The 21,969-nt window shown below is 44.9% G+C and overlaps 1 protein-coding gene across 1 annotated transcript in view; it reads right to left on the reverse strand.

Annotated features, from left to right (window-relative positions):
- Positions 1 to 21,969, reverse strand: part of DMGDH (dimethylglycine dehydrogenase) — a 104,684-nt gene that overhangs the window by 1,514 nt on the left and 81,201 nt on the right. The window contains 1 exon segment of the mRNA XM_030566263.1: positions 212 to 346. Coding sequence (XP_030422123.1) covers positions 212 to 346 — 135 coding nt within the window.

Genomic DNA, 21,969 nt, shown 5'->3' on the forward strand with positions numbered 1-21,969 from the left:
AATACTGTAGATCTTTTCCATTTCTAATGTAGAGATTCTATATTTCAAACTCTTGTGTACAATTAGAACCTGCCATGCAACATGGAAATTCAAAAATTGTATTATTGTCCCAAACTGTCCTGTTCCAGTAAAAGTAACCTGAAACACAAAGTTGGATTCCAGTCCTAGAGAATGAATCTTAGCTTCTTGTAAAGTGATGTACAGTACTTACTCTGCCATTATGCCACACACTTTCATTTCCCTCTGGATCAACATTAGCTGTTTCGAAGGTGAGATATACCAGTCGCCGTTTAAGCCCCTTTTCTTTAATCTGCTTCAGTGCTTGCTTTCCTATGAAGTCTGCTGGCTGAAAAAGTAGAAGATAACGATGATGAATGATTATACAAGCTCTGCAACAAGGTTATGGATGCAAGTATTTAAATTTGTCTTCACTTGTTTTCTCGTCAATTAAACTTTATATAAAAATACAGATTAAATCAAATCTTTTGGCAAATATTTCTTGTCCACAAACATGACACAATCAGTATTTTTTCCTCTTGTTTTGTCTAGATCTGACACCTATAAGACCCAGTATTCCAATGATAGGAGAATTACATATGCAATAAAATCCAGTATACTGCAGAAGTGGCTGTTTAAACTGGCCCCACTAGTAGTCTGAGCCAGAATGCCAGTACTTCTCTCCGGATGCAATGAAATAATGTAGGCCATTGGCACATCATTACATAGACATCTATGGCCCTGCCTCTCACTGGGATCCTGCATCCTGCTTGGACACAAAAAACATCTGCAAGAGTGACAATAGCCTACCACATTCCTCTTTGGTCCCTTTGCTCAAGAGATGGAGGTGGCATTTTCCTCCCTACCCACTAGGATGTTCTGTGTCAGGGTGTGTTCTCCTCTCCACAGGATCTAGTACTTCATGGGATAGGGTAGCACCTCCACTGCCACAGCCTATCCAGTATCATCTGAAGCCCTCTTCCTCAGCCTCGCTAAAGAGGAATAGCAGCTCCCCTGATTCTCATGGGTTGATCAGGGATAATATCCTGTGGGAATGGAGTAGCCCTCCTGGCAGCCTCCTGGTGGAGGCAGTCTTCTGTTTGAGTGACAGACCAGCAGTGCCACTCTGGCAATATATGTGTGAATGAAGCTAGGAAGAGAATGGAGGATCAATGTGAGAAAGAGAAGGTGCAGGTAAATCAGTGCACAGACACACAACTGAGCCTTGAACATGACTGGGAGGACTTTCCCATGTTACTGGGTAAATTGGAGCACTTAGAGATGCACTAACGAAAGAGATTCAGATTGAATTCCAGATTGGAAGATCCCTGTAGAGAGGAGAATCCTGCCCAGGGAAATAAGGAAACAACAGGACAAATCAGAGTAAATGACTGTTTCTGTAGTTTAGCCATAATTTCTGTGTAGCTCCTCAAAAAAGTGCCTGTATATTCCACCTACTCCTCCTTCCCATTCAGAGTGCAACATATTTCATTTACGTGTTCACAATGTTTTTATAATGAAATGGGTAGGATAGTATGGTGTGGTTTGTGTTTTATATAAGTTATTGTAGATAAAAAATGTCATGCTATATGGAATCACAGTTTCTATTACATGGGATACATTTATTAAAGAAAACGGCTACAGGTCCGTAGCCAACACAAACCAACTAGTTTCAGTGCCAACTTTGTCTCCTTTGTTACCTGGGACCACACTCTGACCAGAACCCTATACACCACACAGAAATATGTCATGGCCAGGGGAGGCTCCAGGCATCAGCATGCCAAGCGCATGCCTGGGGCAGCAAGACCCAGCAGAGCATCCCCCCAGGCAAGCCATGGGGGGGCGCTCTGCTGGTCGCCACGAGGGCGGCAGGCAGGTAGCCTTCGGCGGCATGCCTGCGGAGGGTCTGCTGGTTCCATGGCTTCAGCAGATCTCCTGCAGGCATGCCGCTGAATCCACAGGACTGGGGACCTCCTGCAGGCAAGCCACTGAAGGCAGCCTGCCTGCCTGCCGTGCTTGGGGCGGCAAAATACCTAGAGCCGCCCGTGGTCATAGCTGAATAAACAAACATATCATTACAGAATCAAGCCTTTCCTGACCATGCAGATGTATTATTGGATGTCCAGACTGAAAACTGTCAAAGAAAAATTCCATCTGACTCTTTTATTAAAATAGATAAAAAAATTCATATCTTTAGATCTCCATGTAATAAAATAGTGACAAAAAGATGGGAATCTGCCAGCACTAAACTCTGTGAACATCAAATAGCCCCCACTGTGACCATCTTCTTTGCTGGATCACCTTTAAATTTCCCATGTGAGAACTGTGACCCACAGTTTAGAGAATACAGTATCTTTGGCTATCCCTCGACGCGAGGATGATGTCTGCCAAGGGGGCTCTTTGGTGGGTTTTTAAGTGGCTGAGGAGCCCAATTCGTGCCCTGCAGATTTTCCCACAGACGTGACAGGTGTAATCTTGGAGGAGAAACAGTTTTTAGCTGGACTGTTGTGCCCTTTCTTTCTTCCGTTGTTGCTTCTCTGTCTCATGAGCACATCTGTTCTCCTTAAAGTGAGCTATGGCTTGGTGTATAGTGTGGCACCACTGTGTTCTGTTCTGTGCTGCATCCTCCCAGTTTGTTGGGTTAATGCCTCCCTTTTTAAGGTGTACTTCCAGTGCCCTCTGAGAGCCCTTCTTCCCTGACATAACAGAGAGGAGTACTTGCTTCAGGAGGCGAGTATCAGGCCAGCCCAAAGGAGTCGGTGTTTCATGATGTTGGCTGCAGAGAGAAGGCTGATGTTAGTGTGTCAGTCTTCGCAGCTGATCCTGAGAATCCTTCTGAGGCAGCTCTGTTGAAACCACTCCAGCTGCTTGAGGTGTCATCTATAGGTTACCCAGGTCTCACACCCATAGAGAAGGGTAGGGATGACAACTGTCTTGTAAACCAAGATCTTGGTGATTGTTTGCAAGTCCCTATTATGCAAGACTTGTTTGAGTAGTCTTCCAAAGGATGCACTGGCACAGCAGATTTGGTATTCAGTTTCCGGGTCAATGCTGGGTGTTCAGGAGAGGTGGCTGCCAAGGTATGGAAAATGGTCCACATTTTCCAGGGGTTCTCCGCTGATGGTGATTTGTGGAGTATGAAAAGTAGTTTGTGCATGTGTGGGCTGGTAGAGTACCTTGGTTTTCCCGATATTGAGAGAGACACCCAGGCTGTGATAGGCATCTGGAAAAAGATTTAGGGTACTTTGCAGGTCAGCATCTGTATACACAAGAACGACACAGTCATCTGCATACTGAAGGATCAGTGATGCCAATTCTCGTGATTTTGTTTGGAAACGTCAGAGATTCAGGAGTTGACCATCCACACGATACTCAATCCCGATTCCACCAGGAAGGGAGACACAGATGAGAATCAGGATCAGGGCAAGGTAAATTTAAAAGAGTGTTGGAGCAATGACACAGCTCTGTTTGACACCAGTGCGAATGATGAATGGTTTGGTCTCTGAGCCGTTGCACAGAATGGAGTAGTCTGATGATGGAAATGAATTTCTGTGGACAGCCAAACCTACAGAGCACCTTCCACGGGGCATCACAATTGATAGAGTCAAAGGCCTTGGTTAGACTGATGAATGCCATGAACAGTTCCTGGTGTTGCTCTCTTACTCCTGGGGGAATTCTGTGCATATGCAGAATTTATGTCTCCCTGCAGATTTCTTTGCTTTCCTGCAGAAAAATGACTTTCTGATGGGGAAGCAAAGGGAAGCCACAAGAGTAGTCATGCGACCCTCCCCAGCAGTATGTTTTGGGTGCCCAGGGCAGCTGGCAGACAGGTAAATCACTACGGGGCAAAGGGTGGGACTGAGGAAGACCCGAAAGGTGGTTCCTACTGTGTGCTCGGCTCAGCTGCTAGCCCTGGCTGGGCTGGGGAGGACAGGACTTCCTCTTCCTCTGCACGGCATCCGGGGCTGGGTCAGACGCACCCCTGGATTTCATCCCTGGCTGCAGGAAGCTCTGCAACTCCCTCCCCACCACTTCCTGCACCCATCACTCCTCATCTGCAGGGGGAGGGATCTCTGTACAGGGAGCTGCTCCCGTATCCACCCAACCTCCGTGCATCTAGAACCCCTCATACCCACCAAGCCTCACCCCTCTGCACTAAGAACCCCCTGATAAGCCCCACTCCCTGTGCACCTGGATCACCCCAATGAACCACCTGCATCTGGATCCCTACCTCACCAAGCCCCAACCAGCTGCACTTGGATCCCCACCACACTGAGCCCAGACCCCCCCGCTGAGCTCTATCCCCCCACATCTAGATGCCCTCCCCTGTTGAGCCCCAACCACCTTCACTTGGACCCCCTGTAGAGTCCCATTACCATTGCACCCAGAACCCTACAACAAGCCCCTGTGCATCCAGATCCCTCCCTGCCTCTGAATCCCCCACTGAGCCACCTACACCCAGACTACCCCACGCTGAACTCTCTCAACCCACACCTGTATCTCCCCACATTAACCCCCTCCACGTCTGGATCCCACCTTGCTGAGTCTGCCTGCCCACTCCTGGTGCACCTGGCACAAAGGGGCAGGGCCCCGGGGTGTTTCTGCGGCTGACATGGTCCTTGTGCTATGTCAAGGTTGGGTGCAGCCAAACCGCTGAATCTGTGTCCTGGAGTGAGGGAGCTGGATGGTGATCTTCCACCTCTGTGCAGTCAGTGGCCTGTGCTCCCCAACGCCATGCTGGAGCCTTCACATTTATTTATTTGATAAATAAAATTTGCAGAATTTTAAAATGTGTGCTGAATTTTTAATTTTTTTGGCGCAGAATGCTCTCAGGAGTACTCTCTGCACTTTTGAATCTGTCGTGCCATAAAGATCATGTCAGTTGTGTCTCAGGATGGCCTAAAGCCATCCTGAGACACACACATATATATATATATATATATATATATATATATATATATATATATACATATATATATACACACACACACCTCTGCCCCTGGAAATTTCCACTACATGCATCTGATGAAGTGGGTATTCACCCACGGAAGCTCATGCTCCAAAACATCTGTTAGTCTATAAGGTGCCACAGGATTCTTTGCTGCTTTTACAGATCCAGACTAACACGGCTACCCCTCTGATACTTAAAGCCACACTGTGATTCAGGGAGGAGTTCCTTGGCAAGGGGGAGAAGGCGGTTTAGTAGGATCCGGGCAAGGATCTTCCCTGCGATGGAGAGAAGGGCAATGCCTTTGTAGGTCCCGCACAAAGATTTGTCCACTTTCTTGAATAGTGTAACAATGTTGGTGTTCTTAAAGTCAGGTGGAATTTTTTCACAGGTTCAGATTTTGTCAAAGAGTTGGCAAAGTTTGTGCTGGAGCATTGTTCCACCAGCTTTAAAAACTTCAGCTGGGATGCTATCTGAGCCTGGAGCTGCGTGATTTCTTTTTCTGGGTGATGGCATGCCAGACTTCCTCAGAAGATGGGGGATCAGCAAAGTGTTCCACTGCTGAGTGTTGGGTAATAGACTTAATGGTATCTTCAGAGACCATGCACTCACAGTTTAATAGGCTCTCAAAGTGTTCCAGTGTTGTTTAACGGCCGCACTGTCTTTGAGGCGGGTGGAGGCATCCTGGGAACATAAGGGGGTTGGGCCTTTGAACCTCGACCCATATATAGCTTTTGTTGCTTGAAAGAAGCGTCTCATGTCATCCTGGTCTACAAAACCCTGGATCTCAGAGGCCTTCTCCTGCCACCACTTATTTTTGATGTCATGTAGCCCCTCCTTTGGACTTCAGCTTTGAGCAGCCTCATATTTTTGTTGATAAGCCTCATGTTTTCATTGGTTAGAGGAACCATTTTGCCAGTTACAGAATGCAGATCTTTTCTGTTGAATTAATGCTACGATTTCCTTGCTGTTTTCGTCAAATCAGTCTTGGTGTCGATCAGTGGAATATCCTATAGTTTCAGCACATGCACTGTAAATGGTATTTTTAAGTTGAGCCCAATGCTCTTGAAGGTCAATGATGTTATCAGGCCAGTTAGAGAGTTTCTCTGACAGATGTTGCTGTAACATCTCGCGTCCGGCTTGGTCTTGAAGTGCTTTGATGTCATACTGCTTTCGCTTAGTCTTTGGGTGTTTGCAGTGTGGTGGAGCAAGCTGCAGGTACATGATTGATCTTATTAATCGATGGCCTGTCCAACAGTGATCTGCACCTCTCATGGCTCGTGTTATATGGACATCAATATAATCTCAGGCACTGACTATAACTTAAGCGAGGAGGTGCCAATATTTAGACCAAAGATGTTTCCAGGTGGTGCCAATTTTGTTACTCTGCCTAAAGATGGTATTTGTGATGAGTGGATCATGCTCCACACATTTGCTGATGAGGAGAATGCCACTGGGGTTTACATTTCCCACTCCTTCTTTGCCTAATGTGCTGCTCTAGAGTTGGAAGTCCCATCCGGCTCTAGCATTGAAATCTCCCAGGAGGATGGGCTTGTCTGCCTTAGGTGTGTCTGCGAGGACTGCATTGAGAGTGCTATAAAACTGTTCCTTGTTATCTTCCTCATCATCAAGTGTTGGGATGTATGCACTGATAACTGTGGCATATTGGTTGTTGCTGAGCTTGAGCCAAAGAGCCATGAGCTGCTCGTTGATCACTTCGGGAAGCTCCAAAATCTGACTGGCAATCTTATTTTTTATGGCAAAGCCAATCCCGTGAATCCGCGTGTCTCTTCAGGAAACTTTCCTTTCCAAAAGAAGGTGTAGCCACCTCCATCCTCTTTTAATTAGCCCCCATTGGCCTGGCGGGTCTCACCAAGAGCAGCAATCTCAATGTTGAGTCTTGCCAGTTCTCTGGCAATTATGGCAGTTCTTCTTTCTGGGCATTCACTGTGCTGAGTCCATAAGGGTGTGGACATTCCAGGGGGCGAAATTCATTATCTTATACCTCTTGTTTCGGCCATGGAGTTGAGTAATCCCACTGGATGCAGCCATCCAGTTGGAAGAGTGTGAGACAGCCTGTTTCAGGCACCTTTTCTAGCCCCCTTCCCATTTGGGGTGAGCACAGGGGATCATAAAAAGGCCTGCTCAGTCACAACTGCTGCTGCCGAAATGCACTTCTGTCTCATCCAAGCAGAAGATGACTGTCACACAGTTGCTGCCTGTCTGCAGATTTGTGTCTAAAGACTCTCAGAAATCACTGCTCCTGTCTTCACCGCCACTCATCTGTCACTGCAGGGCTTTGTGTGGGCAGGCGTGAGCCCTTTGGCAGAGACCTGTGTGTGAAATCTTTTAACGTGGGGAAACCGGTGTGCTGGCAGTTGACAGGAGGAAAACCCTGACCCAGTAGCAAGGAGATCCAAGACAACCAGGGACCTTCCTCCTGCTGCAGCCCTCATCTGCCTTCACAGCTGCAGAGTACAAAAGGTCCTCGGTATGTGCCTGATCCACCGTTTGGGTCTTGTGAAGTTTGGACTACAGTTAGTCAGGAGCCTCGCCTCAGACCTGCTCGCCAAGGGGGACCCTACCAGGAGTATGAAAGCTCCAGGTGATGTAGCTCTGAGGGTCTTTAGCCCGCACAAGCCTCTCCGCCATGACAAGGTTGCGGTCCATCAGAGAGGAATACAGTATCACATAGCACTGAAATGGTGCCTATTGTGGTGAACTCAACTCACATCATTTCACCCTTCTCTTTTTTGGAGTATTTATCATGGTGCTTCTATTACTCCCCTTCAGTAACTTGTAGGTGGAATACGGATGAAGAGAGAAGAAACCCACTCATTTAAATATTTCTCATTTCCACAGTGCTTTCTCCTCAAAATTACAGAGAAATCTACACTCCCATAAATCAATCATCTATAAATGGAAAAACAGTTTGCATGAAGGTTAATGCAGCAAGTATAATCAGAGCCTTGAGTATGACCTGACAACAGATGTGCACTGTTTTAACAGGTCACTTCCAGATTAACTGTACAGATGACAGTTAACTCTACTGAGTATACAAATCACTGGCACACTAAGGATGACTGCTAAATTTTTTTGACGTTAACGTGTTAATTAATCAGTTTGAGAAATGTATGAAAACTATTAGAGCAGGCAGTTTGCAAGATATAATTCTAAATGTTTCTAGCATGTTCACTGTTAGTTTCATTACACATATAAGCCTAAATCCTTATCCCATTAATTTTAATGACGTCAAGCTTAGGCCCGCCTAAACAAGGTACACTTCCAATTCCAAGTACCAAGGAGGGCCTGGTTTTGGCATTTGCATATAACGGCCACATTCTGCACTGACATATCCTATGCAACTGCTCTGGAAATAACAGTCTGATGATCCCTGCTTCTTGCTATTCTGTATGTTCTTGACAGGAAGAGTGGACAAGGAATGACCCACTCTAGGATTCCTGGACTCTGCTAAAAATATACACTGGGATGCTTTTAAAAAAAACAACAAATGAACAACAAAGTATATCTTAAGAAATTCTCACCAAAACTAATCCAGGCTTGTGATTTCTATAATATTTGGGTATGCAAATCACTTGTATCAGGAGTGGGCAAACTTTTTGGCTTGAGAGTCACATCTGGGTATAGAAATTGTATGGCAGGCCATGAATGCTCATGAAATTGGGGTTAGGGTGTAGACTCCAGCAGAGGGTGTAGGCTCCATGTCGGGCCAGAAATGAGGAGTTCAGGGTATGAGAGGGGGCTCCAGGCTGCGGCAGAGGGGTGGGGTGAAGGCTCCAGCTGGGGGTGTGGGCTCTGGGGTGGGGCTGAGGATGAGGGGTTTGAGGTTAGGAGGGGGGTCAAGGCTGGAGCAGGGGCTTGGAGTGTGTGAGAGGTCTGGCTGGGGGTGAAGGCTCTGGGGTGGGGCTGGGGATGAGGGGTTTGGGGTGTAGAAAGGTGGGGTGGGATTGAGGAGTTTGGAGGGCAGGAGGGGGATCAGGCTGGGGCAGGAGGTTGGGATGTGGGGGAGTGGCTCAGGGGTGCAGGCTCTGGGCAGCGCTTACCTCAAGCGGCTCCTGGAAGCAGGGGCTTGTCCCCCCATCTTCTGGCTCCTATGCGGAGGTGCGGCCAGGTGGCTCTGCTGCACACTGCCTCATCTGCACGCGCCAACCCTGCAGTTCCTATTGGCCATGGTTCCTGGCCAATGGGAACTGCAGGGCAGGATTAAAATGGCCCTGACTTGTATGGTAAACAAACTTCCACATTTATGCACCTTTGGTTTGGTTTTAGACTTTGTCCACTGAAATAAAATTAAGATTTAGGAAACTGATTCAGTCTAACCGTGTCTGGCTATACTTGGTAACAATTGCTTCCTATTCTTATTAGGAAAATGAGTCAGTATACTGCAACTATTCCATTTAGTTTGTCACTCTAAATGTATAGTGTAACATAAAATTCCACTTAAAAGGTACATTATAACTCACTATGAATGAATAAGAACAAACACAGGAAAAATGGAATAAAGTAGAATTATATATGGGGGAGTGGTGATAAACAATTGTAAGGTCATGGTAAATTTAAACCTGGTTCTATCTTTTCTCAGTTTTAAAAGAATATTCATGCTAAGCTTTTCAGGTAACTGGAGTTGGAATTGGAAAATATTATTTTCTAGAGAGCTTAACTATTTAGCCAGAATGAAGGTTTTAGCTGTGAAGAGTAAAATGTGACCTGGTAGGCTTAGCTGAGGATACAGGAGCTGTTTCCCAGTATCGTGGCTCTGAAGCTTATTCCCTCTGTGACCCTGGACAACTTAGGTAACCTCTCTTTCTCAATGTCTCCATTAGTAAGATGGGGATAATGACAGTCTGTACTTATAATCACAGGAGCTTTGCAGTTTGGAGATATGCTGCCCCAACAGGAGCTTCCATGGGGATTGCATGTGAGGTAGGCATAATGCTAACCAAACATCCTGACTTTCAGTTAATGACTAATCTAATATCATTTTTAAGAGCAAGACAGGGACAGTATTCACCTCATATTTATCTACTTGCTAACTGACTTGACTATCGGTGCACCTTCGCTAAAAGGTGTGCTCTGACGTCGTGTTAGCTAACACGTGGCAAGAAACACAAGGCAAAATCCTAGTGAAGACAAGGTAGTTGGAGTTTTCACGTTTGCTGGAAGGAACTTAGAGTTTAGACTGACCTGCTAACACATGTTGAAACTACAAACTGCCTTGTCTTCATTGGGATTTTATCTTGTGTTAGTATCACATGTTAGATGACACAAGGTATGAGCACACCTTTTTTCCTAGTGAAGACAAGCCCTAAGAGTCAGGGGAGATTAATTCATTAAGTCATTTTAAGCACAATAAAGATTATTGCAAATGTTGGTCAAAAGAGGTAGTAAAACTGCACCAAGGAATATGCTTAGTAGCATAGGCTTCTCTAATATGTTCAGAGTCAGCTCTGTGCCATCCTTTTAGGAGCCTCCTGTGCAAAGACAAGCCACTTACCCGTTCTTTGCCTCAGTTTCCTAAACTGTAAAATAGGAACAAAGCTTCTGAGGAGAAATGTGGCTAAATTAACTTTGTAAAGCATATTGGCCACATCTGCACTGAGCAAAGCATCATGTCAGAAAGCTTGTTAAATAGGAAGTTTTAAATAAGACAATGTTAAACACATGTACACAAAGAGTCATATTTAACTATGTGTTAGCAGGTTGTAATTAACCCTAGATTTCCCCTGAGGGTTAACCACAACTAGCTAAAACACTGTTCAATAGAACTGTCCTTGTCACACTAGGGATAAATTTAACTTAAAATAACCAAGTTGTGATCAGGACCGGCTCTAGGCACCAGCAAAGCAAGCACGTGCTTGGGGCGGCACATTTCCAGGGACAGCATTCCGGCCATCCTTTTTTTTCTGGGGCAGTTGTGCTCTCGGAGCTGCGCCACTTAGACGGGGCGAGGGCGCTGCGCCCCCGGCCACAGCTGGAAGGGGAAGCCCCAGCCCTGGGATGCTGAGCTGCCAGGGCCCAGCTGCTATCTGGGGAGGAGAGGGTGAGTTCTGCCAGGGAGCCGAGACTGCACAGCCTCATCTGCGCACTGCGCTGCCTTGTGCCATCCTTTATATTGGGGCTTCTCTGCATCGCCGGGCAGGGGAGGAGGTAAAGCTCCTGCAGGCACTGGGAGAAGGTGACATCACTCACTCCGCTTCCAGCACCGTCTGCGAGCCCCAGCCCCACCTGAGCTTGGGGCAGCAAAAAACCTAGAACCAGCCCTGGTTGTGATTTGGATGAAAAGGAAAAACCCTCGGGTTAACCATAACAGTTGTCTTGTTAAACATGACTGTCCTTATCAACAGTAAGGGCAAAATCATGATTAACACCATGCTAGTTAAAATGTCTTAACAAGTTTTTCAATATGGTGCTTTTTCCTAGTATAGACAAGTTTTTAACAAACTTTTAGATAGAAACCAGTACATATAGTGTAAGCACAAAGTATATTCTTAATTATCATCATCATCATCATCTATTAATACAAACTGCTACTGATGTCTTTTCAGATTTTAGAATACTTGGGTGAGCAATTCGGGAGCAACCAAAGGATTTGCATGAGACATCACCATTCTAAGTAATTTGTCCAAATGTTATGCCAACGGAGCTAGCTACTCAACGAGCTTAAAATTCTAAGGGAGTTTATAATGGGCTGAATTTTTCAGTAACTGAAAGATGTGCACACTGTTTTTTAATCATTCCTCTACGTAATTACTATGAATATTCATGGGCCATTGTCATGGTATAGCATGGATTGGTGCCTTGCAGAGTTTAATTCACAGTGTATTTGCCAAGAATACATTTGTTTTTATGGATAGTGCCATTTGTTTCTTACACTTTCTTTGTACAGTTCCTAATCCCAACCTTTTCTAAGCATGCTTTCCTATTTCAAGGAAGGAAAAAGGAATAAATCATAAACTGAACTTTTCAAAGTTTATGTCTTCTTACAGTTCTGTAGTAAGAAGAAGAAGAATCAGTAACTTAGCCCAATGAGAAAGTTTGGGCTTCTAAAAACCAAAAATGGTATACCTCACTCAGGAAAGATAAATAGTTGGTAGCAGAAATTTGCAAATATCTTTTAATAATGAATGCTGTAATTGATTTGGTAGACTACTTACGAATGCTGGCACGAGGCCAAATTTTGTATACATAGCTGCCCAACTGAGCAAGGCAGCACCAACATCTGCTGCAATCTGCTATAACCATTGCATTACAACACACTGGAGACGGAGTCCATGCAATATTTTGACATTAATTATTCTTAGTTGGATACTCTTGAATAGTTTCAGGGCAACCCTCCAAATGATATCCCCCTCGCCAACAGGATGACTGAAGATCATATCCCCCTCTAGGCACAATATTTGACAGATTTCCTTTCCTGCAGGAAGCTGAAGTTATAGTTACACTGGACAAGACAATTTTCTAAAGAGGACAGAGTCAAGGCCAGTTAGTGTAAAACAAGACCTACTTAGCTGTGATTTGGACAGACTGCCCTGTTCCTTTGCTCTGCCTGCCAACTCCACTCCTAGGATCAAGCAGTCAGACTAAAGATATGAATATGATAAAAACTGTGGTGACCAGTTGCCCTACTGAAGCTCAGAATGCCTAGCCAAATGGGTAGTTTTAGTTCAGCCTAATGTGAATGTGACTCAGGCATAAATTCTATGCAGACAATAGAGTTTTGGGGTCATCCTGGGTTTTCTCAGTTGATTTCAAACTCTAGGCAAGCAGTCTGGATCTAGAGACAAATTTTCTGCCAGCACAACTCAATTGCCTTTAATAGTTACACCGATGGAGAATTTGGCCCCTAGATTTTAAGCTGGCCTGAAGCACAGATGAAATGATGGGAAAAGACCCAGTGGGTAAATAAATGGTAGACGGGCCAATGCTAGTGCCAAGTTTGGGAGCTGGGTGGGAAGGGGTGTAAGAGCCGGAGGTTAATCTGAATACCAACAAAACAAAAAGCTACACCCCCACCGGTTCATGGTCACTCTCACAGTCCTCTGACCCAAGGCTCAATCTCTTCCCAACACCCTCTGCTTTCTTCCCCTCCCTACCTCAGTTACCTGCACACCACACAAAGACATCAGCTCTTCTCTAGTGCTGCCTCATGCCCTCCTCCAGATTTTCATTCTTTCACTCTTGTTAGGCAGGAGGTGCCTCAAGGAATCTGTCCACCCTACTCTAGATTTGGTGCAGGTAGGGGTGAGCACTGCCATCTTCCTTCTGAAGGGGCCAGCAAGGTGGAGAAGAAGGGTTTATGATGGGGAAAAGGAGAAGCTGGAAGTGCTCAGGGGGCCCAGGGACCTGGTTAGCAAACGCCAATGATGCCATCCCTTAGGTGTGCCCCATGTTGACACTGGTGGTATGAGAGTGGACATTAATCATTTACTATTGTTAGACAAACACCTTCTCCATTATGAGGTTCAGGGATCTTCTCACTAAAACAAACTAAGTCATCTAAGTACTGAAAAATGTAAACAAAGGGCCACAGCTACTCTTGCAGACAGGTTGTTCCCCAGCTGCTTCTCACTCGATCGTGACCCCATGTCTCTGGAAACCATTGAGCCTCTCCCAATAAAAAGGTTCTCAATGTGTCTTTGGCTCAAGGAAGAGCATGTTGTGAAGCTACTGTTCAACCACTCTATGGGCTTGATGCTTCACTGCTTCAGAGCTTGTGAAGCCACTTACACCTGCGAAAAGTAAATGCAGAGTGGGTGTAAAATATACTACATCAGAACAGTAGAATTTTACACCCACTTTGCACAGCTGTAAATGACTACATATGATGTAAGGCACTAGAGAATCAGACCCAATATTTGTTTTCTTTCCTTCTTTCTTTCATTTCATTACCTTCTGCACCTTGCAATGAGTACTGTGTGTGGCCTTCTCTAGGTCTGTGAGTTAAGACAGGTCACAAAATGTAACCACATGCTCCTTGCAGGCAGAAGGAGGAAAGAGATGCTTATCTCACTCTGGCTGCTTATGTGCAAATTAAGTATTGTATAGTTCACAATAGATGCCCATTTACAGTCTAAGCAAAATGAGAATCAAGAGATGCCAAGGGCTGGAGGACAAAACAAAAACAGGAGGCATTATTCTGGGTAGGAGTGAGACAATGAATTTATATATATATAAGACTGGAATAAGCAGTGTTTTCTGTACTCAGAAACCAAGTTCTAATGATAAAAAGGCTCCCTAATATAGGGTCAAAAGACAGAGTGGAGATGGAATTTAAAGACTGGAGGTTGGTTAAGAAAATTTGAGTATGAGAGCTCTCCTTATCCTCTTTTAGAAGATATCCAATAGAAAAGGTAAAAGGCAAACAGTTTATGAATGTACAATCAGAAAGAATCTCAGTTTCTTTTAACAAAATAAATGACCAGGTCAACCAGGCAAACTCTACTGGACTATACTCCATTATGCTGGCAAAAGCAAATGTCTCAGCCTCAGACCTACAAGCTATCCCGAGTGATGAGGATCATAATTCCGGGGAAATTAGGTCTAATTACACAATTTATGGTGCAGTTTTTCATAACTCTTTTTCACCTGAGGCCCTAGAAGAAGTAGATTGATTAGATGGGCCTGACTGGAATTCCAGTGAAATGCTCATCAAAATTGTTTCGTGGAATACTGCTGGCCTTAAAAGTAAATCCAAGGATTTGGATTTTAGGAATTACTTATTTCAGTTTGATTTAATTTTTGTCCAAGAACTTTGACTTTCTAAGTAAGAGTCCTTTTATTTATTGAGTTTTAAATCTTTTTTTAGAAGGGCGTGTTAAGCATTCTAAAAGGAGTAGATTTGCAAGTGGTCTGGCCCTTTTCGTCTCCACTAAATTAAAAATCAGAACTAGGAAATTAATATCTGATAATCCCTGTTTTCAGATTTATAGTACTATTTTAGTGGATAATTCTGTTTTAATAGCCCTGAATATTTATTTTCTCACTTTGTGCTTCCTTTTTTATAATGAGTCTTTGAGGGAAGGGCTTGAATCTCATACTGATTTGCTTATAGAAGAGTTTCCAACAGCAAGCTGTTATTTTGGGAGATTTTAATGCCCAACTGGGTTCTAGGGATAAGGAATTTTTTTTTCTTCTAACTCAGTTAATGAGACATTATCTTCATTTAGTCCTAGACATTCTAATGACAAGGTGATTGCAATGGGGTATGTACCGCACACAGGCTCTGAAGGGGTTAAGTGGGCTATCTATCTGGTTGCTATTTGGTTGGGAGGTCCATGAAAGATGAGTCCCAACTGGGAGAGGAGCTGGTTAGTTTCTATAAAGAGAAGTAGAAGGCGCTGCAGGGAGAGAGGGATCTGTAATCCCCCTCTGGATAGAGGGTTGCCAATTTTCCGATTGCCAAAAACCGAATACCCTTGCCCCGCCCCAAGGCCCCCCCCTTTTCTGAGGCCCCATCCCCACTCATTCCATCCCCGCTCCCTCTGTCGCTTGCTCTCCCACATCCTCGCTCAGTTGCTCATTTTCACCGGGCTGGGGCCGAGGGGTTCGGAATGCAGGAGGGGGTATGGGCTCTGAGAGGGAGTTTAGGTGCAGAAGGGGGTTCAGGACTGGGGCAGGAGATTGAGATGAAGGAAAGGGTTCAGGGTGCGGGTTCCAGGAAGGAATTTGGGTGCAGGAGGGGGCTCCGGCTGGGGGCATGGGCTTGGGCTAGAACTAAAGTCAAGAATGTGAAATCCTTACATTTAGATTGGAAAATATTCGTAACCAACTGGATATAGCAATTGTCTGTGCAATAAATACATCTCCTTGGCTTTCTCATCTAAACAGTATCCATGGTTACAAGAAATACGATATTTTTAACAATAGAGTGTTAGGGAGGGCCTTCATGGATCTCTGCTTTCAAGCCACACTGTCAGCCTATTTGGATGGAAGTTATGCTGGGACAGACAGCAAATCGTTTTTGTCTATATAGGTCTGGCCAGGTTGAATTATTTACTTTCTTGCAGTTTATACTGTTACCTGAGAAACAAATGGTTAACCTCATTCTTGGCTCAAATGCCTGCTACTGCTACTGCATGGGATCAACAACTAAAATACTTGCTATGTAATGAAAATGTTTGTTAAATACGGTGGTTGCCCTATTTGCCTGGTCTGCTGCAAAACCAAGAAAAAAGTATGTGAAAGAAATGTTCTTTGTGACCTACATGAAATAATGTATTTCTAACCTTTATCATTTTATTTTTGCATATTGTTTTTATGGGGTGTGATTTTAAAAGTTTAATTGAACTTAGGAGAAGGGTTGATTTTGTGTTTTTAATTTTTGTATTTTAAATATGCTTGTTTTACTGTGATGTGTTGATTTTTAAATATGTATTTATTTTTGAACACTATAGCCTAAAGCTAAGATTTATTAATAAATATAATCTCTGTGTTTATGTTCAGGGAAACAGGACTATACATTCTTTGTAAATAAACAGGATTGCATCAAAGAAATACCTAACTCCTTCATCAATTTCTCCTAATAACAGAAATAACTTGTAACACTTCAAACATTGGCTAACGAGATGGGTCAAAAAGGTTGACAATAGAAGCACAAGGTGTCTCATCATCTAGAATTATCTTCCCACTAACTAAACTACCCAATTGTTGCAGCTGGTGTCCAGACGATGGCACTATTGTGTATAGCTTAAAAGAAAATTGAAAATTCAGTTCCGTAAGTAATTTTGTATCATTGTATTCTTCATCACTAGTGGCAATATTGCATTCATCTTGCCATTGGGAAACATGGAAAATCTTTCTGAAGTAAGTTCATTTCTGAAACTATTTGAAGTAATATGGAAGTTTTTCACTATAACATTAGGCTGGTTCCTAATGGTAAAAATGACCTGTGATTTTGCTGAGCATTCTTTGAGTGTTTACCTGAAAAATTTTGCAAAGGGTCTCAATAATTATCCCATTAGAAAGAAGTCTGTGATTTATATATTGGGGAAGAAGCAGCAGCCAGGGAAAGTTTCCTCTTCAAAATGATCTTTCCCCTGACTCTAAAAGTCCAATAACTTCCCAGCCAGGGAATGTATTTTTCATTCGTCTATTTTTTTGTGTGCACTGCATTTTTGCTAATTACAGCACACTATGTACTTTGCTCTTTGCCCTTGAGACCTTTTGTGGGGCCTCAGCCCTTTTAGAAATTTTACCAATAAGCTCTGGTCCTCCTGCCACCTCCCTCCCCTCCTCCCAATGTATCTTCTCTTAAGCATGGCAAATGTAATGTCATAAATGCTCAAAAATGGTCATCAAATATCTGTTTGTTACAACCCATAGAAAATCAACTATTGTTGAGAATGTTGTATTAGTTTGTCATAATCAACCATTTTCTGTGAATGAGTGCTTTACAGTCCTGTATCCTGCTTTCACATTTATAACATACCAGCACAGTATTCAAAAGGAATATAGAAATTTTATGCCTCTGCATATATAAGGCCCAATGTATTCTGTGATTCTAAGTCCTGAAATTTGCCTTGGAATTCCCTCCTTGTCAAAGAATTATACTTCACAATCTTAGCTTTCTAGCCCTTACTGTTGCAAAGATAACCATGAAAATGTGAACTGAAGTAGTGGCATCTTCCTGGGACTGCAGACTGCTGTGACAAAAGTTACTCCTCTTCCTTGGTGGGTCCTGCATTTATTGGCAGATTTTCTCACCTCAGTGATCTTCCTCACAGTCTGGATCAACTCCTCCTGGGTCTGACCAGGAGTTGGGAGGCTTGGGGGGAACCCGGGCCCACTCAGGTTCCAGCCCAGGGCCCTGTGGATTGCAGCTATCTATAGTGCCTCTTGTAACAGCTGCATGACAGTTACACCTCGCTGGGCTACTTCCCCATGGCCTCCTTTAAACACCTTCTTTATCCTTTGTTCAATAAAGACAAATGCAAAGTGCTCCACTTAGGAAGGAACAATCAGTTTCACACATACAGAATGGGAAGAGACTGTCTAGCAAGGAGTATGGCAGAAAGAGATCTAGGAGTCATAGTGGACCACAAGCTAAATATGAGTCAACAGTGTGATACTGTTGCAAAAAAAGCAAACGTGATTCTGGGATGCATTAACAGGTGTGTTGTGAACAAGACACGGGAAGTCATTCTTCCGCTCTACTCTGCGCTGGGTAGGCCTCAACTGGAGTATTGTGTCCAGTTCTGGGCACCGCATTTCAGGAAAGATGTGGAGAAACTGAAGAGGGTCCAGAGAAGAGCAACAAGAATGATTAAAGGTCTTGAGAACATGACCTATGAAGGAAGGCTGAAAGAATTGGGTTTGTTTAGTTTGGAAAAGAGAAGACTGAGAGGGGACATGATAGCAGTTTTCAGGTATCTAAAAGGGTGTCATCAGGAGGAGGGAGAAAACTTGTTCATTTTAGCCTCTAATGATAGAACAAGAGGCAATGGGCTTAAACTGCAGCAAGGGAGATTTAGGTTGGACATTAGGAAAAAAGTTCCTAACTGTCAGGGTGGTTGAACACTGGAATAAATTGCCTAGGGAGGTTGTGGAATCTCCATCGCTGGAGATATTTAAGAGTAGGTTAGATAAATGTCTACCAGGGATGGTCTAGATGGTATTTGGTCCTGCAATGAGGGCAGAGGACTGGACTCGATGACCTCTCGAGGTCCCTTCCAGTCCTAGAGTCTATGAATCTATGAATCCTCACCACAGGACCTTCCTCCTGGTGTCTGATAACACTTGTACTCCTTAGTCCTCCAGCAGCACACCCTCTCACTCCCAGCTCCTCGTGCTTCTTGCTCCCAGCTCCTCGTGCTTCTTGCTCCCAGCTCCTCACATGCACTTCCTCTCCTCTGGCTCCCCCTCACCTGACTGGAGTGAGCTCCTTTTTAAACCCAGGTGCCCTGATTAGCCTGCCTTGATTGGCTGCAGGTGTTCTAATCAGCCTGTCTGCCTTAATTGGTTCTAGCAGGTTCCTGATTACTCTAGTGCAGCCCCTGCTCTGGTCACTCAGGGAACAGAAATCTACTCATCCAGTGATCAGTATATTTGGCCTCTACCAGACACCTGTATCCCACTGGTCTGGGTCTGTCACACTGCCTTAAACAATACCTCTGAGAGACGGTAGTTGCCCAATTCATGGGAATGGGTTGTTAATTCTAAAATCTAAAGATGACAATACAAATAACAATATTGTTAACTATTTCACAATGGATCAGTTTAGGAGAAACACCCAGCTAACGTGCATACTGTATAATCTTAAAAAATCCAATGGCCCTCATCCAGCTGCCAAAACCTTCAGCTTCTTTCTTTTGTTCAACGCTTAGCCAGACTGTTGGTCATAGCAATCGTTCGCCATGTGGTCCATTCCTGCACAAATGCAAGGGTTTGACGGCCTGAGAGTCCAACATTGGAATAGACTTGATGAGCCCATGTAATGGGTCTGCCTGTGGGCTGCCTCCACCCCTTGGTTGGTGGAATTTTATCCTGGATGTTACAAGCCACCCAGAGAACAGCACTCGCTGGAACGTCTTGTGTCATCCTTGCAACAAGTCTGAAAAGCATAAGGAGCTGCCGGTGAACAATGACTCCAGTAGTCTGTAGACCCGAGCAACCATAAACATCTGCATTACAGATGAAGTAATTCCACTTTATGTCCAGTATATGACGTTGACATTTTGTGTGGAAAGCCTCCACCTTTGTCCAGTCTGCGCGGTGTAGTGTCCATGTTTCACAGCCGTACAACAGTATGGGAAGGATACAGCTCGAATAAACCCTAAGTTGGCTGTCACACTAAGGTGATGTTGATTCCATATCTGTTGTAAACGAACTATGGCAGATGCTGCGATGCCACTACGGAGAACCTCCGTGTGAGAACTGGAGGAGCTGATAAGTATAGAACCCAGATAGCAAAAGCTGGAAACTGATTCAACAGTTTTGTTGTTCAAAGAGATTGGAGTCGCAGGTGGACCTGGTTCTAGATTTTGCAGTTTCGTCTTTGACCATGAAGCATGGAGACCAGTCTTAGCTGACTCCTCCTCCATATGTTGGAATGCCTCATGAAACCTGTCAGGGCCCTGTACTAAAAGAGCAACGTCATCAGCATAGTCAAGATCTGTGAGCGAGAGATGCCCATGGACCTGATGGAATGCTGCATTATGAAATCCATTGTCCAACAAAAGAGTGCAGGGGCCAGAACTCAACCCTGCTTAACACCAGATATTGATTTAAAAGGCACTGACATCCAGTTCCCCAGATGAACACGGGCAGTGGTTCCATTATGTAGCTCTCTAATCAAGTTCAGCAAAGTGGTAGGGACACCTATGCCCTTTAAGGCCTTCCATAATGCAATATGGTCTACTGAATCAAATGCAGGCTTAAGATTAACCTACGCTATGCGCAGGGGATTCCTGAACTCACGCTGTATCTCCAACAACAAATGAAGGCCCAAAATGGCGTCTAATGTGGACATGTTCCTTGTAGAGCCTGACTGTTGGGGACAACGCTTCTGATGTAGCAAAGGCTCCAGGCATGCGAGCAAAACATGTGCAAACACCTTCCCTGAAACAGAGAGCAAGGTGATCAGCCTGTAGCTCTTACATTCGCAGCATGATCCCTTGCCCTTATAGAGTGAGATCACAATACCGTCTTTCTAGGTGGTTGGCAGCATTCCAGTTCTCCACACACAGAATCAGAAGTGATTCTGCTACAGGATCAATAGCACATTTTAGGAGCACTAAGAGGGTGCCATCAGCACCAGCGCCGGCTCTAGCCATTTCGCCGCCCCAAGCACGGCGGCACGCTGCGGGGGGGCGCTCTGCTGCTCGCCGGTCTCGCGGCTTCGGTGGCTCTCCCACAGATGTGGCTGCGGAGGGTCTGCTGGTCTCGCGGCTCCAGTGGACCTCCCGCAGGCATGCCTGTGGATGCTCCACCGGAGCCGCGGGACCAGCGGACCCTCTGCAGGAATGCCTGCGGGAGGTCCACCGGAGCTGCCTGCCGCCCTTCTGGCAACCTGCAGAGCGCCCCCTGTGGCATGCCGCCCCAAGCACGCGCTTGGCATGCTGGGGCCTGGAGCCGGCCCTGATCAGCACAAATGTCTGGATTCGGAACTGCCAGATCATCCAGCTTTGAACAAGCAGCAGCTGGAGGATGGTTCAGGACATTGCGCTAATGTTCCACGCAGTGTGAGAGAATGTCATCATCCGATTTATATGGATGGCCTTGAATGTCATTCAGGATGCCATTTGTAGTAACTACCTCTTGACCGCTGAGATTGCGAATGGAGCACAATGCTGGCTTCAAGTTGCCCCTGGTTAAGCCAAATTCGACATCATCCGTCACTTGGTTATAACATGCCTCGTGATCTCGGAGTGCCAGGGTGTTAAATTTTTGCTTCAACTGATTACGAGTGTGCTTATCACCATGCTGGTGGACTGCGGCCTTCAAATTAATTATCTGGAAGGCCTCTTCTGATAGGCATGGTTGGCGTGCTGGATGCCTACAGCCAATCCTCTGCTCGGCCGATTGGTTGAGGGCAGAAGTGAACAAGGACCAGGCAACCTCCACATCATCTGGCAGATTAGCTAGAGCCAAGAATCTGTTGCTGATGTCAATACAAAACCTGTTGGCTAAACCTGGCACACAGAGTGTGTCAATGTCAAACTTCTTCATCACTGCAGATGGCTTACCTGGTGTTGGAGCATCAACACCATATGGGCAACCACTAGATGGTGATCTGTGTTTGCCGTGCATCCCGGCACCACGATATACTCTATAGGAGGCGAAGAGATGCCTATCGCATGTAATTATGTGATCCAACTCCTTCTGAGTGATGCCATCATGAGAGATCCATGACATTTGGTGTACACATCACTGCTTGAACCATGAACCATAATGACCTGTTCAAATACAGTTCACAGGGAGCCAGTGACTGCATTTATGTCACCCACGATCATGAGATTTTCATGTGCAGGGACTGTGCATACTAGATGTTCCAATTGATCATAGAA

Source organism: Gopherus evgoodei, chromosome 6 (genome assembly GCF_007399415.2).
Source record: "Gopherus evgoodei ecotype Sinaloan lineage chromosome 6, rGopEvg1_v1.p, whole genome shotgun sequence".
Taxonomy (NCBI): Eukaryota; Metazoa; Chordata; order Testudines; family Testudinidae; genus Gopherus; species Gopherus evgoodei.